This window comes from Pongo abelii, chromosome 15 (assembly GCF_028885655.2).
Source record: "Pongo abelii isolate AG06213 chromosome 15, NHGRI_mPonAbe1-v2.0_pri, whole genome shotgun sequence".
Classification (NCBI taxonomy): domain Eukaryota; kingdom Metazoa; phylum Chordata; class Mammalia; order Primates; family Hominidae; genus Pongo; species Pongo abelii.
The window spans coordinates 103,673,768-103,689,671 of NC_072000.2; the positions used below are offsets into that span (position 1 = coordinate 103,673,768).

General features: G+C 50.2%; 1 protein-coding gene across 4 annotated transcripts in view; it reads right to left on the reverse strand.

Moving 5' to 3' along the window:
- The window catches only part of BCL11B (BCL11 transcription factor B), a 102,159-nt gene extending 87,264 nt beyond the window's left edge, over positions 1-14,895 (reverse strand). For 2 of the 4 annotated variants that reach the window (XM_024232067.3, XM_024232065.3), the window contains exons 1-2: positions 13,794-14,895; positions 271-636 (exon numbers count right to left, since the gene is read on the reverse strand). In XM_024232067.3, coding sequence (XP_024087835.1) covers positions 271-636; positions 13,794-13,851 — 424 coding nt within the window. In that variant the 5' untranslated portion in view covers positions 13,852-14,895. Of the gene's footprint in view, positions 1-270; positions 640-13,793 lie in introns of all 4 variants that reach the window. The other 2 variants (XM_024232066.3, XM_024232064.3) reach the window with 1 other exon arrangement.
- Positions 14,896-15,904: the final 1,009 nt, after the last annotated feature.

The following is a 15,904-nucleotide window of genomic DNA, read 5'->3' on the forward strand; positions in this document are numbered from 1 at the left end:
TTCTGACCACCTCTGGATTAGCCCCCGAGACAGAGTCCCCTCACCAAAAGCAAGCAGCCATCAGCCATTTGGGCCTCCCCAAGCCCCAGGCCTGTCTCCTCCTGAAGGTCACCTGGATGGTGGACCCTCAGAAAGGGGGAGCCCTGGCTGGTGGCCCAGAGGCCATCCTGGAAGCCCCTGGGCCTTCCCCTGCACCAGCACACTCAGGCAGAGGGCGTGGGACCAAGGAGGTGGCTTCCACAGCAACCAGGCAAGCGCAGCATCCCATACCTGCAATGTTCTCCTGCTTGGGACAGATGCCTTTCGTGGGCGAGAGCAGGTGGTCATCTTCATCGGGGGTGACTTGGATCCCGATCTCCACCGGCTCGGACACTTTCCTGAGCTCGGAGCGTGAGGAGGGTGGCGGGCTGTCCTTGTCCAGGGCCTTGTCATAGCAGGCACCCAAGCTGCCGCCACACTGCTTCCTTTTGTGCTCTATAAAAACCAGGATGTCCCCCAAGGGGAAGTTCATTTGACACTGGCCACAGGTGAGCAGGTCAGGGTCGGGGCCACCCACCATCAGCCCCAGGCCACTTGGCTCCTCTATCTCCAGACCCTCGTCTTCTTCGAGGATGGCAGCCTCCACATGGTCAGCCTCTGCTGGAGACAGAAAGAAGAAAGGGAAGGGGCAGAGAAGACAGAGATGGGCTTAGGCGGTCACAGCATCCGACTTCCGGTCCACCCCTTTCCCCGCCAAGAAGCAGCCCCCTCTGCTGCTTGCTGCTAGAGCTCACCAGGTCCTCCCCGGGGTTGGGGGCTGGTGAGCATCCCCCACAGGACAGATGGGCACACTGAGGCTCTAGGAGCAACGTCATGCCCCCTGGGCATTGCCACGTAAGTAGTGCTGATCTGACTGCATTCTAGTTTATTTTCTGCCCATTTCTCCCCAACGTAGTATAAGAACACACACAGACACACGCGCATACACACACACCCTGGCTGCTGACAGCATGAGGTCGTGACGTGTCTCTCAAAGTTTTCAGTATCTGAGAATCACCTGGAGGGTTTGAAAAATCCCAAGGCCCAGGCAGCACCCCTGACCAGTTACACTGGGAACAAACGTCGGAATAGTCTTTCAGACTCCCCAGGTGATTCCAATGGGCAGCCAGGGCTGAGAACCAGTGAGCTGGAGCCCTTTCCCCCTGCTGGGCTGGAGCCCCACCCCTCCCATCCCTTACACCTTCATTCATGCCCTCCCCATTCATGCGAATCCCACTCACATTCCTCTACCTGGGACCTGGCCACACACCAAACTAGAAAACAGAAACCCAGATGGGCGTCTAAGGGCCCGTCCTTAGGAGAGAAGGAAGCCCACATGCTCAGAAAGCAACAAGTGAGTGTCAGGTTCCAAAAAAATATCTTAGGAGAAAGCACTGCAGCAGAAGGGAGGCTGGAACCGGCTTGCAGAGTCGGGAAGCAGGCTCTCCTGCCAAGCACCCGAGGCCCGGTCAGACTTCCATTTCTCTGTAGATTTCCCCCACACTCATCAACTCCCCACTGTCCTTTTCTGTTTGTTGATTTTATTTTCACTCCCAGAAAAATGAAAGAAAGAAAATTCTCCAGACTCCAAAAGCATTTCTTGGAAGATATCAAACCACGCTTTCAATGGACTGTATGTTTTTATATTTCTTTAGCAGCCGATAGATTTCTCTTGGGGTTTTTTTGGGGGGGAGGGAGTAGGGAGCCTAGGACCCAAATATTTGGAAGCTAATAAATGCCTCAAAAAGCAGCAACCTCCTCAAGGGAAAATTGGAAGACTCGGCAGCCGAAAGTGTCATAAATAAAGAGAAGTGGACAGTGTGGAGGTTTCATATTCCCCTCGGGGTCTGAGCAAATTCGGGCTGGAATTTTTCGAGAGCAAATGTCAGCAGTCGTAGAGAAGGCACGAGTGGCGGGGTCTTCAGGGAAGCCAGAGGGCAGCCAAAGGTCTGAAACCCGAGGAGGCAGGTAAATTTTAAGCTGTATGGTATTTAGGAAAGGATAATGAAAACCACAGAGGAACGGCGAGAAGGAATGGGAGGGAGGAAAATACATTCCGTGGCAGTGAAGTTATTGAAGTGCCAGAGCCAAAGAACAGATAATTTAAGGAAAAAATTCTGTGGCATCTCCCATCCTACACATAAATCACTGTTCTCTATTTTCTGAACACGAGCCTATGCAGGGCCTAGGAGAGTCCATGTGTGAAACTGAATACGGAACATACGACGATACGTGACGTACAACGCACACGTATGAACTATGTGTGGATAGGTAGCGACGTAGGTATCGCTGAGAAGAGAAACTACAATTTGAGATCCCACCTGTGGTTACAGAAAAGCAGACAGAGCCCTCGATGAATCAAATGCAGAATGCATCAGAAATGTGGCAGTACAAAAACGCCCCGCAGACGAGGAAATCCTAAATCTGTTGTCTGCATCTCTCTAACAAAAAGAACCTACAAGGTAAAGAAACAGTCCTCACAAAGCCGGTCCCAGAAACCATTAATTACACTTTAAAAAGAAATAGGAGTTTACTTAAAAAGGGGTTTGAAGACAATGCCACGTAATTAATTTACCAATTTATTTTATGAAAAGATGCTTTGCTATGGTTAAAATGTAATCACAACCTTCCCACCGAACAGAGGTTCTAGGGAAGACTGGATTCCTGTGAACGGTTTGTCAGAATGCAAAAGGTAATTATTTGGTGCCTCTTTTTCCCTTTAATGATCTAACATTGAGCAATACTGTTTATATTGAAAAGCTCGCACCTTTAATTACCAATTACATATACATAATTTCAGAGCCAAAGGAGAGCGCTGTAAAAACAGTTCTTTAGAAATATAAGGATGTATTGTGCGCCATTTTTACAGAAGGTGCTCTAATAAATGGGAGGAGGATGTCAAAATATTGTTTTGTTAAAAAATAGAGAGAGAGGCACAAAAGAAATGAGCTGAAAAGCAAAAAAGGACATAAGGAAATTGAGAATTCAAAGGAAACAGGGGCGAGGTGCGGTACCTGGTACTATTTTAAATGCCACCCTGTCCAGGCCTGGCAAACTCCTGCATCAGTGGAAGATTTGATAAAAACAAACAACGACAAATCCACATGGCCAACTGGACCATCCTTTCTGAGGGCGAAGAGGTTTTCTTGGTTTTTTTAATTTAATCTTCGGTTTACTTTTTTGTTTGTTTTTTTTACTAACTTTTTCAGCCTCATCCGCCCTCCTGAGTAGGAGTTCTAGCAAGCCTAAAAATCTCCTCTCTGCTAGGAGGTTTTCAACTACACAATTTCAAACTCATTCTCTAATTCAAAAGAAACACAGACGAATTTAAAAATTAGCAGAGGTCACACATGCCTGTTCGCAAGCACCCCTCCTCCTCAGCTTCCTCTTTTGCCAAGACTATGTACCAGCACTTTTTCCTTTCTCTCCTTTTTTTTTTTTTTTATTTATTTTTGGTAACATCTGGTATTCTTTCCTTTTTTTGGCAGTCTCTGCCTTTTCACTTTCCTCATGCAGCAGCCCTGCGAGCCCCCGTAATTGAGTTTGAAGGTGTCCAAAGCCGTTTGCTATGCTGCAGCTCTGATTTCTGCGTCAAGTCCTAACAGCCAACCAACCTGGGAGCCAGGCCCTGTTGGCGTCCCCGAGACAGCCCCGGGATTATCCAGGGCTCCAGGGCTCAGCTCTGAGCTGGGATCTCCACCTCCCAGACCAGAGATCCAACTCACTGCCTCTAAGGGAGTCTGGGAGAAAAAGAAACAAACAAAAAATATCTCCTTCCCCTCCCACTTTCAGCATTGAAAGTCAAACCCCCTGAGATGACAGGGTGTTCACCCGATTCCAAAGAACGGGGTTTCCTCTCCCCACCACGCAGGCTGTGGCGCTGCGCCACGGCCTGCTGTGTGCAACACTTCCCAGGAAGGTAGCAAGGTCACCCCCAACATCAGGCAGCAGAGTCACCCCCAGCCCCAAATTTCTGGGTCAGAGTAAGTGGACCAAGTGGGCCTGAAAGCTCACGTTCAAGGCCTTTGTAGACACCCCCAAAGACTGTGGTTTCATTTCCGCTGGCAGGCAGATACCAAGCTGGGCGTGTAGGGTGCCTGCATATGTGTGCATGTGTCCCTCCTCAGAACTGTATCGATAATGGAAGAAATAAAAGGAGAAAGACATTTGGCCAAGCCCTGGGAAGGGCAAAGTGACACCCCTCTTTCTCTGCCCTATGGACACCTGAGTCTCCCGGCTCTGCACAGCCTCAGAGAACCAGGCCTCTGTTCTAACAGGCAGAGTGGTCCAACCTGCCACCCAGAGACGAAAAAGCACCAGGAAAAAGATCAATGAAAACAGCCTTTCAAATTCCCAGACCCTACAGACCAGCCCCTCATGCAGCCTTGTCCAGCAAACTCGGGCCTTAAAAAAATAAAGCCAAGATGAGGTTTTCCTCTGAGATGATCTCTGCTTTCATGAAAAGCTCCCCAGGTGTCGGGCAGCCCTGCAGAATATTGCTGCTCTCAATATATTATGAGCCGAATAAAGTAGAGCAATTGCTGAAATGTTTGACTCATTAAGAGGAAAAATGAATGGATGCAGCAGACAACTTGTTTGAAAGGCAGATAACAGAGGGCTGAGGCGGATTCTGAAATGCTAAATCCTAAAGTGCAGGGACAAATCTGTATTTACACACACACACACACAAACACACGAGTTAGATTTTCTTTTACAACAAAACCACATTTTATTTACAAGGCCAGGCCTCCTCCCAGCTGGTAAATGCATTTAGAAGCAATGAAATCAGGCTTCACAAATAATAATGGACATCGTTGTTAAGTGAAAGGGGAAGCACTTGATCCCAAGACAAACTTCCCCATGCCTCAGCTTTGCTGGGAAGGAATTTGAGGCAGAAGACAGAAATGGAAAGACATCGTTAACACAGGCCCAGCCAAGCAGCCAACAAGCCCCCAGCAGCTGCAAGCTTTCAGCAGGGCCTTACCTGGCCAGTGACTCCCCCACACAGGATGCCAAGGACCCCACCCTCCCTGGTCCATCTCTAACAACTGCCCATGCACCTGCCCTTAGGGGAACTCCAGCCGAGAGGTCTGCTGCCTGCTGTCCCCAGAGCACAGGCATGTGCGTGGCTGCCTGCACACACACATGTGCATTGCTACATACACAGTACGTGGGCTGCTGCTCCTCCTTACCCTGCATTAATTCAAATCCAACTCTCTTATCTTTAATGGCTAAACTACAGTCCAGGAGAAACATACACAGAATTATTGTTTCAGTGGTGATGGGGGTGGGAAGGGGAAGGATGTGGGGGGATGGGTCCCAGGCTCTTAAAATCGTGTACCACCAACGTCACAACCGCCATCATGATGTGTACGCATGTTTACAAGAAATGTTCAGCATCCATCCGCCCGAGCTCTGCATCCGACTGGAGACTTTACACCTGCTTCCTACGAAGAGGGAGCTCTTGCCAGCAAGCCCATGCTTACCCATAATCTACGAAGAGATCTTTTCATCTCCTCTCCGTGAACACTTGGGGAGGGGCTGGGACTCCAGGCGACACGGAAACGCCACCACACGCACACTCGACGGAGCACAACACTTTCTGAGCTGCCATCCATTTTTAATTTACTGGATCCAAGAGAAAATAACAACCGTAGGGAGAGGGGAGGAGAAGGATGGAGGGGGAGAGAGCAGGAATCAATTCTTGGTGGAGAAAATAATCTATGACTAGATGACGCTTAAAGACACGACAAGAGATTTTATGAAGTTCCCCTAACGGAGGGCATAATGAAGTGCCCGGCAGAGAAGGAAATGGAGATAAGAGGGAGGCGGGTGTCAGGAGGATGTCCACAGGGGGTCTTGAAGGGTTATTAGGACACAAGGTGGGGGTGGGGACCCTGGGAGGGCACAGCCAGGCAGAGTCTGAAGCAGGAAGCAAGACCCAGATCACCCCTCTCTGTCCTGACCCTCGACCCTCTCAGTAGACAGTCAGAGGAGTCCAGCCTGCTCCAGGTCAGCTCTGCACCCTCCTGACACCCTCCAAAGGCTGCCTCCCTGGAGGGACAGATGCATACCACAGCCACCGCCCCATGAGGTCCTGTCTGCCCCTCCTCAGCTGAGGCACACACCTCAATCGCCATTTCTGACATGTGAGAGGGAGAGCAAGGGAAGGCGGCCGGTGCAAAACATACTTCCCAGTGTGCGTTTCCCAGGAAAATGACCAGGGTCCCGCTGACTCCGCCAGCAGCAGAAACTTTGGGCCTGGCCTGTGGGCCAGGAGGTAGAAACTCCAGATCCGTGAAGAGGTTTTAGATACAGGAAGAGCCTCACTCCCATACCTTCTGGTCTACAGACTCCAGGCGGGAAAGTCAAATGTTTGGGGAGGGCCTCCCTGTGTACAGATTGTTTGCAGGACTCCAGCCTAATTTTAGGATGCTTAAGCAGCTCCCTGAAAAATATCCTCAGTTGCTCTATGGAGTCCAACCGCCTTCTCTCCCCCAGTGCACACATCTCTCCAGAACCCCAAAAACTGAGCCCAGGAGTCTGGGTCTCCCCAACACAAGAGCACAAAAAAGAACAAGTGAATAAGGAAAACATACTCAGGTATATTCACAGGTCTCGGCCATTACTAAAAGGTTACAAATAAAAGTCTCGACAAATAAAATAGGCGCTTTAAAGAAAAAGAAAATGAAAAGATTTACCACAATAGCAATCCTTCTCAACACATTTAGCAGGTTCTATAAAACTGCAAATGCCTTCAATCTTCAGAGCCACAACGGGCTCCTAATGATGTGATAAAAAAGCACTCTTTGTGGCCAAATGAAAAGACTTGTTTTTATTTAACATTATGCTTTTTTCAAAGGTGTGGAAGAAGAGAAGGGCTTCCACACAGGACACTGGACCTCAAGGCTTTAGCTGGAGGAGTTTGGATTATCTGAGGCCAACAGCAAATAGCAAGGGCAGGAGTGCTTTCGACATCTCTTTTCCAAGGTAGGAATTTAAACATGACCCCCCCCCCTTTTTTTTAATTCTTAGCAGTGCATCCATTTCTAAGGCACATGTTAATCACAATAATATTGGCACTCAACTTTTCTTGAGTCATTTCTGCGTGTTGTTTTAGTAGAAAACTCATTAGAACATTTCACAAATGTATTTATTTGTATTTCAGCAGTTCAGTGGAAGGGGGTCATAAAAAAGAAGTTACGTAAAAGAGAGGATTTTTTTTTCTTTTTTTACTTTGAAGTGACTTAATTTTGTGTGGTCTGGGATTTCATTACAGTAAAATAGCTCAGGCTGGCTATTCAACACCCAAGCAAATTATCAGCTGCCACAAGAAAAAGAAAAAAGAATGAATTTCTGGATTTTCAGCAACTGCACAAAAGACTTGCATATGTCAAAATGCTGGACCAACATCCCGTGAATGTGGCACCATTCATCAAGCCTCCATCTAGTGTCACTTTTGCCAGTAAGAAACGAGGCTGCTCTGCTCACCCTCACTGGCTTGTGCAGAAGACGCAGGAAATGTGTCCTTCTCTTTCCACGCGTCTCCAAATAGCCTTGCTCTAGGCACTTTTTACCCACGCCCTGGGAAACATACTTGCTCAAGGGAGGCAGTCAGCACACGGCGTTTCTTGGGGAGGGATGGAGAAACGGGGGGACCGAGCCTGAGCACATCTCCCTGACATTTGGCTCCCTGGGACCGGAAGGAAGCTGAGTGGGATCAGGGAGTAGGAACAGGACAGAGCACACAGGACCTCAGGCCGAATGGCCCAAGTCAAAAGAGTACCGCAAAGTAACAAAGCATACTCACGGCAGCTGGATGACACAGACGTTCATTCCTAGTGTCTTCTGTACCCCTCCCCATTAATAAATACAAAAGTGTATCTACAGCTAACACCGTCTTCAGAGAAGGATGCTCAGCCGGTATCAATAACTCAACCATGTGGTGCAGGGTACAGACCCCAAAGACCATTTACTTTCTCCTTGTCCTCCCCAGATGTGAAGCCAACATTAACCTAGAGGCCAAAGTCCTTGGAGAGTTTCAGCTAAAGGTGAGGCCTAACCAGGCAGCCAGAAGGTCCATCCTTAAGCCATGGGAGATGAAGGAGAGTCTCCAACGGACAAGAACCTGACCCACTCCCATTCCCTCCCCCATATATTTTTTTCCTGCATTGTCTTATCTATGATCTGTGTTTAGTTACAGCTTGTGAAACTCCCCTGAGTTCTAAGGCAAAGGATTGGAGATTACTAAACTGATTTTTTAATGGTTTTCCGAAGCTCAGAGACCACCGTCCGGCCCAAGACTTCGAGGTGACCGTGCCTCTTCATCTCTGAGTGGTCCAGTGAGCTCGCTGCCACTACATGCTTACAACTGGCTCGATTCAAACATTAAATGGAGTAGAGAAATCATCAGATAAATTGCTGGCCCTCTGTACTGGAGAGTGAAGGCTCTTTCTCCAGCTGACGACAGCGCTAGGCTTTTGTCTGACCTAAGTTATTTCTCTTTCAGGTTAGAATAAAGCACTCTTTCCTGTCGCAGGGTAACCTCTTCTGCTCATATATTGAACTCTAGCATAAGACTCAGGGTGCACTCTGCAGATTTCTTCAACTTGGGAAAGAAGACATTATAAATCTAGAAATCCTATGATCAAAAGCACATATATTCCCCATCACTAAATTACATGTTTAGGGGAGAAATCCTCTCATTAAAAGCCATCCATAAAGGACAACTGTTTGGGGTGAAAGACGGGATCAATACTGGCTCTAGCAATCACATACTCTTTCCAAACGAAGTTTTACATGTTATTTGAGTCGGCATTTTAAATCTTTGGGGAATGGTGCTATTTCCCTTAGTACAGTGGGAACATTACCTAATAAATGGAATTGAGAATCCAAGTGTTATAAAATTTGAGCTAAAAGGATTTCCATTCATCAAGCTGTTTTAGGTACACGACTCCCAAAAGCAGCAACTCTCGACTGTTTCCTGGGTCTGTGACATGCAATACGCCTTCCCCAGACCTCCGCATCCCGATCACCAGCGCCTTAATAACGCAGCAGAATTTTCAGAACGTCAAGACCACGGACGAATCAGGGAAAACACACCCATTCAAAACTCACAATTTTAATTGTTAAAAAAGAAAGAAAGAAAATCAAAGAAAAAGAAAATGCCCCCATCTGCCAAGTGAGGGCTTGTAAATCAATGGCGATAGCTTGAAAATAGATTTCTCAAACTTATATTCTCATTTTGTCCTGCACGAATCTCTGCTGGAAAATCAATATTACAACTTCACACTTAAGACATTTTACAGCAACGTAAACTGCCGCCGCTGCTGATGGAAGCCCGTTCCTAGCCCATTGTAGCGGAGGCGCCAAGCCATGACACGGGCACCGAGCTCCCCCTAGCTGCCAAGTGGCGCTAGGCGCGGCTCGGCGTTTCAGCTTGCCATCAACCAAAAGCCAATTCAACTGAAAGTTTATTTTGGAAACTATTTTATCACAACAAGCAACAGAGAATGCAAAGCAATCGAGATAGGAGATGAAAAGGGGATAAGTGAAGGCTGGTGCAAGCCGTGTTCTAAGCTATAAGACAGTGCCAAAAACACCATTCTGAGAAGGCGCTAGAAACCGGTATCTGTAAACGACTGTTTTCTGTGCTTCCGTCTCACCTGAGACATAATTCTAATTATTCTCAAATGCACCCAAAGTTGGCCTTCCCTTGGGTTAAGTAGGACCCATTTAGCCCTCCACACTGGTCACTGATGCAACACACTCAACCAGCTAACCCAGCCTCGATGTCTCTAAGGCCGGCTTCACAAAAGCAACTGCATTCACCCCAGCACTTCAGAAATGACTAGTTTTCTGTTACGAAATATTTCAAAGGCCAGACAAAAAATCGCCAAGGCCAAGCACAGGCAGATAGCAACCTCCCCATCAAAAAAAAGAAAAGAAAAGAAATATGCATATGTACATCATATAATTCGGGTAGGGAAAAAAGACCCTTTAAAAATATTAAGGGTTGTTAAAATATGCTCACGGCTGTTTTCTCTCAGGTGTGAATTACAAATGAATAAAATCAGCCTGGCATAACACCTTTGATGAGCACGTTTTTATTCTCCCATTGAATCAGAGCAGCTGACTTATATCACACTTCTAATGATATGGGGTTCCCTTCTGTGCAGAAGGGAGAGGAACTTTACTCCCCCCCACCAACTAACCAAAAAAAAAAAGGGGGCTATGTCTTATGAAATTTATCGGAGGCCCAATTTTGAAAGACATGTGGACCATTGGAGATATACTCTACCCTGGGGAGTTAAGATAATTGTGAGCACCGCCGCCTTCAAAACACACAGCTACAGCAAAACCTAATTTAAAAGGTAACCATGGAATTAACACAGTTAGCCTAACTTTTGCATTGAATCTTGGGTCGCTAGTTGTTTTACAAAATCGTGAATTCATACGGAAAATTACTAATCTTCCTAGGAAACCTGTTGGTGGGTGTTGAGAAAATCACCTTGATTGGGGTTACGCAGTTTACCGTGGACATCTTATTTTCCTTGGTCTCTTCAGAAAGCATCAAGCTCCTTCTTGGATTTAAGTACTCTTCCCTTCACCCTGGCCCTGTCTGGCACAGCGGGCTCTGGCCCGTTCCTCTGCGTGGTCAGCCGATCCCCCTTAACCTCCCCTCGGCACAATTGCCACTGTGTTGTTTTGTGTTTGTTTTTTATTAATAGCTGTGTCTGTCCTCTGCTTTTAAAAGCCATATCCATCTGGGTCAAACATTTTGAAGCAAACCAGAAGCCCAGGTTTCCATCACCAGCTGTCTCTCACTCTTTTTTACCTCACTCCTCTTGTCCCTGGCCCTGTCTGTAAATTTAACTAGCTCATTATGGAGCCCTTCTCAGACGCTCCCTCCCCCCTCTCCCCTCCCCCTCGCCACCCACCCACAAAGACCATGCGTGCTATTTGTGTGCCCTCTTGTTTCCCAGGCCATCAGTTATTTGCAGTTGCATCATCCCTGAAGGACCTGAGGCTGCTGCCCCACAGGCCCAGGAGCTGCCACCCAACTGATAAAGATGTACCATGTTTTAAGGGGTATCTTTTGCATTTAAAATCTAAAATGTGAACCCCAAGTAGAGGATGCGACAGCACCCACTTTGCTAGCCAGGGCTCCAAAGCACCCTGAGTCCACAGCTCCTGCATCATTTGTGGAGAGGCACTTCCAGAGGCCAGGGAGGCTAAAGTGCGCCCCATTCCTGCCTTTCCCCTGCTTGCTCTCCCACCTCCCTCCCGGGTGACATAGGACAGAGGAAAAGCCAGCTGCTTTTGGATAATAAGTAGCCTTGTCTGAAAACTGGTTGGACCACTCTCCTAGCTTAAACCCGTATACATAGCCTGGGCTCCGTGTGCCCCTCGAAGGCAGGCCGGCTTTCTTTTGCCCTCTGGTCTCCTTCCCCTTTTTCTCCCCACCTCTCTTCTCCTTTGCCTCTCTCTTTTTCCCTCCCTGCCACTGCTCCAGTGTCAGCTGGCTTTCCCCAGCGTGGCTCTAAGCAGGGCTGAGCTAGAAGGGAACAAATGAAGGATAGGAAAGTGCTGCACCAGGCACCCCTCACCCCCATGCCCAGCTGCCACCAGTCCTCTGGCCAGGGCTCTCGCCTGATGTCCCAGGAATGCCAGGAGAGGGAGAGCCAAAGCAAAGCGAACCTACCTGCTTCTTCCCCTTACACACAACTGCAACCACTCCTGGCTCGCCGCTGCTGCCAGCTTGGCAGTGCACCCCCATCCACTCCCCCTTCCCCGACCCCCCCAATTCCCCCTCCTCAAAAACAACCCTTGCAATTATACAGAGGCTACGTGGGGCAAATTGCCTCCTGGAGAAATTGAGCCTCTGCAAGTATAGACGTTTTAACAACCACCCCCCATCTAAAGGAGGAAGGGTGTAGAATAAGCGATTGCTGTGGCTTGGTAAAGGATCGAAATGTCAACTGGCAAAAAAGACCTTGATCAAACCAAGCTCAAATCTGGCTGCAAAACATTTTGTTTTAAATGCAGCCGGCGAGTCTTCTTTGATGTTACAATGGCGAAAAATAAAAGAGAAGTCCTCTTCCCTTCCTCCAAAGAGACATCCCTCTCCCAAGGCGAATCCCACTTTAATTTCTATTCCCCCCCAAAAAAAATCATAATAAATCCACAAATTCTTACTAATGTATCTGCTGTAACAAAGGAGAGATGGCAACAGCAATTGCTCCGAGCAGATGGCTCCTATGCTGGGTTTTCAGGGGAGGGGAGAACCCCTTTATATATTTATTTATTTATTTAAATTTTTTAAAATATAACATAAATATTCGGCTCTCGGCCGCCCGGCAGCCAGTCCTCTGCGGTGGCTGGGCGCGCAGCCCTCTCTAGCTCCGCGCTGGCAGCCTGGCCCCAGCCCGGCGAGGTGCGCGGCGGATTTCAGGCATGTAACCTGCCCGCGGTCTCAATGGCACCCAGAGGATGTTTTATTTCTATTGAAATTTAAAAAAAAAAAAAAAAGGAACGGCGACCCAGGCACCGCGAGAGAAAGAACGGCGGGGAAATGTTCGCGCGCAGCGAAGAAGCGGCCCCGCGGGCTGCGGCGGGCGGGGAGCGCCGCAAAGCCACCTTCCCGGTGCAAGTGTGCGGGGACCCGGGGCGGGCACCCCTGCAAACACCGTACCTGGCCCGCTCGCGCTCGCTTTTCCCCTCTGCTAAATAAACCCAACAGGGACCGTGGAAGCTGCTGCTTGTATTGCCCCGCTGCCTGACTTTGCCCGCCCAGCCACATGCTTGAAATCTACACGATTTCAGCCGGTGGATTTCCACTGCGACCTGCCTTGTTTATTTAGACAGGAAAGATGAAAGATACTGAGATAGGAAGATGGATACGAGATTGACGGGTCTCCTTTTTTTTTTTTTTTCTTTTACTATTTTACAAGCGCATCACTCTCTTCCCACTCCTGACAACCTTTTTTTTTTCCTCGTGGCGGGGATTTTTCACCAACCCCAATCCCCCCACCTTTTTTGAAGTGGGGGAAAGGAGACAAGATCATCCCAGGAGACAGACGGAGGTGGGGAAATGGGGGGTGGGGAGGGGGGCTTGAGCCCGGCAAACAGCCGCGCAGCTGGATTATTTTGCAAATAGCAGGAGGAGGGGAGAGAAAGGCGGCTGCGGAATCCTAGTACCGGCGTGGCCGGCACCCTGCTGGGCCGGGCGCAGGGACCGGGGACCCGGAGCCGGCGGCCGCCCCTGGCCCTACGGCTCCCCCAGCCGGAGGGCACCCCGCTCTCCTCCGCCCGCGCCGTCAGCGCGGACCCACGCGCTCGCCAACTTTTCCCCACTTCCCGGCTCCCCCTCCCCCTCCGCTCCCCCAGCCCCCTCCCCCTCCTCTCCAAACCCCGCCACCAGCGCCGCCGCCGCCACACACGCCGCTCGGAGGGGCGAGCGTCCAGCCGGGCTCGGCGCGCACACACACACACTCCTCCAGCCTGCATGCCCCCTCCCCGGCCCAGAGCCGGCTCCGCAGGCCCCCGAGCCCGAGGCGCGTCCGGCTGCTCGGCGCCCCAACTCCCTGGGCTGCAAAGAAACTTTCCTATGGCCCCCGCCCCCCGCCATGCTCCAGGCCGACGCCGTAGACTCTGCCAGCCAGCGGGCGGCCCCGGCGCCTGGCCCGGCTCGGCTGTTCCGGGCTCGGTATCCCCAGCCCCAGGCGCCCGGAGCCCCATCTCCGGCCCCTCGCGCGCACTCGGCAGACACTTACGGGTGATGAGCTCCCTCTGGGACAAGTGCTGCGGGTTGCCCTGTTTGCGGCGGGACATTGCCCCGGCATCTATTCTGGCATCGCCCGGAGAGCTGCACTGATGGGGGGAGCCGGGGGAGGGGGTCCGAGCCGCCGCCGCTGCCGCCGCGCCGCTGCCGCCGCCGCCGCCGCACCTCCTCCTCTGCCCGGGTTGGTGTTTTTTTTCCCTTCCTCTCTTGCCCTCTCTTCCTCCTCTTCTTCTTCTTTATTTTGCTCTTTCTTCTATGCTGTTTTTTGTTTTGTTTGCAAAAAGAAAAAAAGGGGAAGAAAAGCAAGAAAAACCTCTCGATCTAAAATAAGAAAAAGAGGCAAAAAAAAAAAAAAAAACTGCTGTTGCTTTCCGCGGACTGGCTGGTTTCTTTAAAAATATATTCTTTCGAAGGAAAAAAAATCTCTTACACTTCTTCAAACTGCTTGGCCTCTTGCACTTGCAAATGTCTTCTTGAACTTAAACTGGATTTTGCACCGGCTCCTGACACTTTCTTTCAGGGTCTGGTAGGTGGAAAGCGCACTTCTACCAGGAGGGGAAAAAAAATGCAAACAAAAAAAAAAAAGAAGAAGAAAAAGCAAAGGAAAAAAAAAGCAAAGAAAACTTGGGGACTTGTCTCGTACCCCCTCACCCCGCCCCCTCAAAAAACCCAAAGCAATGTAAAACTGCCCCGGTTCGGTTGTTTCTGGGTTTCCTGCGGGCTGCCTGTTTTTGTTTTTGTTTTTGTTTTTCTCGGAGACTGACCCTTCCGAGGCTCTGGGGGGACACCAGGAGAGGCTCCTTCCCAGTTCACCTGGCAGGCTGGCGCCGGCCGGAGGGGCTGCCGAGTCCCCGCGAGCGCTCCCCAGCGCTCCCCTGGCGCCGCGGGCCCGGGGGGAGCGGGGCGGAGGGGCGGCTCGCCCAGTGCGCCTGGGTCGGTGCGGGCGCAGACTGGGAGCTATAGATTGCAACGTGAAGATGGCGGAGTCCGGGTTCTCTGGGAGCTCTCGGTCTCTCTATGGCTGGGGCTGCCTCTGTACAATGGGATAAAATTCAAGTTCAAGTGCGGACGTGACGTTTAATCTGCACTAGAGACAAAAAGACCCAGAGAGTCGGAGCACTGGGGGCGACTAGCGGTGGCTTTTTAACATTGTACCCTGTAAGAGAACAAGAAAGCACACACAGAGACACACTCGCGCGCGCACACTCACACACACACACACAGTCGCCGGTTGCGCACACCCGCAGCCCAAGCCGGACACACGTGCAAACCGCGTTTTTGTGCGCTCCTCATCTCCCCCGAGCCCTGGCTGCGAAAAAGCGGGAGGGGGTTGGTGGGGGGGGGCCACTGGGCAGCTTATTTTAAAATAAAAGAAAAATCATCCTTATATCTCCTCCTTCCTGGGAGCAGGACCCCCTGAGAAGGGGGGCGGGGTGCTGTGTGAGTGAACTAAATTGAATCAATGCAAGTCTCCACCCACCCAAAAGCTCTTTCGGACTTGGACTTTGGGGGTGGGGGCGTGGACTGTGGAAGAGGGTTGGGGTCGACATGGGAGTTGGGGGACAGTAAGAATCGCTTCGTTTCCCTGGAAAAGTCGCTTGGTAGTTTTTACTTTTGTTTTATGGTCGCGGGCGGCGAGGTGGGGGTAGATGTTGGAGTTCAACTTCCAAAAAGTGTCTCCATATAAATCCTGGTATTACAGACTCTGGGAGGGTGAGGAAGATAAAATAAACGACACTAAGAGAACAGAATCAAGAGCACGTGAGGGGGTGAGAAGTGTTTGAGACCTTGTTTGAGTCCCATTTGGAAAAGGATTTTCACTCAAATCTTTGTCCCCTCCCCTCACCTTACCCCCATTAACTCCTAGGGGTCAAACACGGCCCCACCTCCTATACACGGTCTATGGCAAGCGAGAGGGTAAAGGGACCAGGGCGCTCCACGTGGGAGAGGGACTTGGACTTGCCGGCCCAGGAGTAGGTGTGGCCAGATCTCCGCAGATACTCGGGTGGGTGACTCCAGGAGGCGCCCCTGACAATCACAGCAACCTGGAAGTCACACCCCGCCCCCCGCGCTCCTCGGCCCAGGGTAGGACTTGGAAATGCC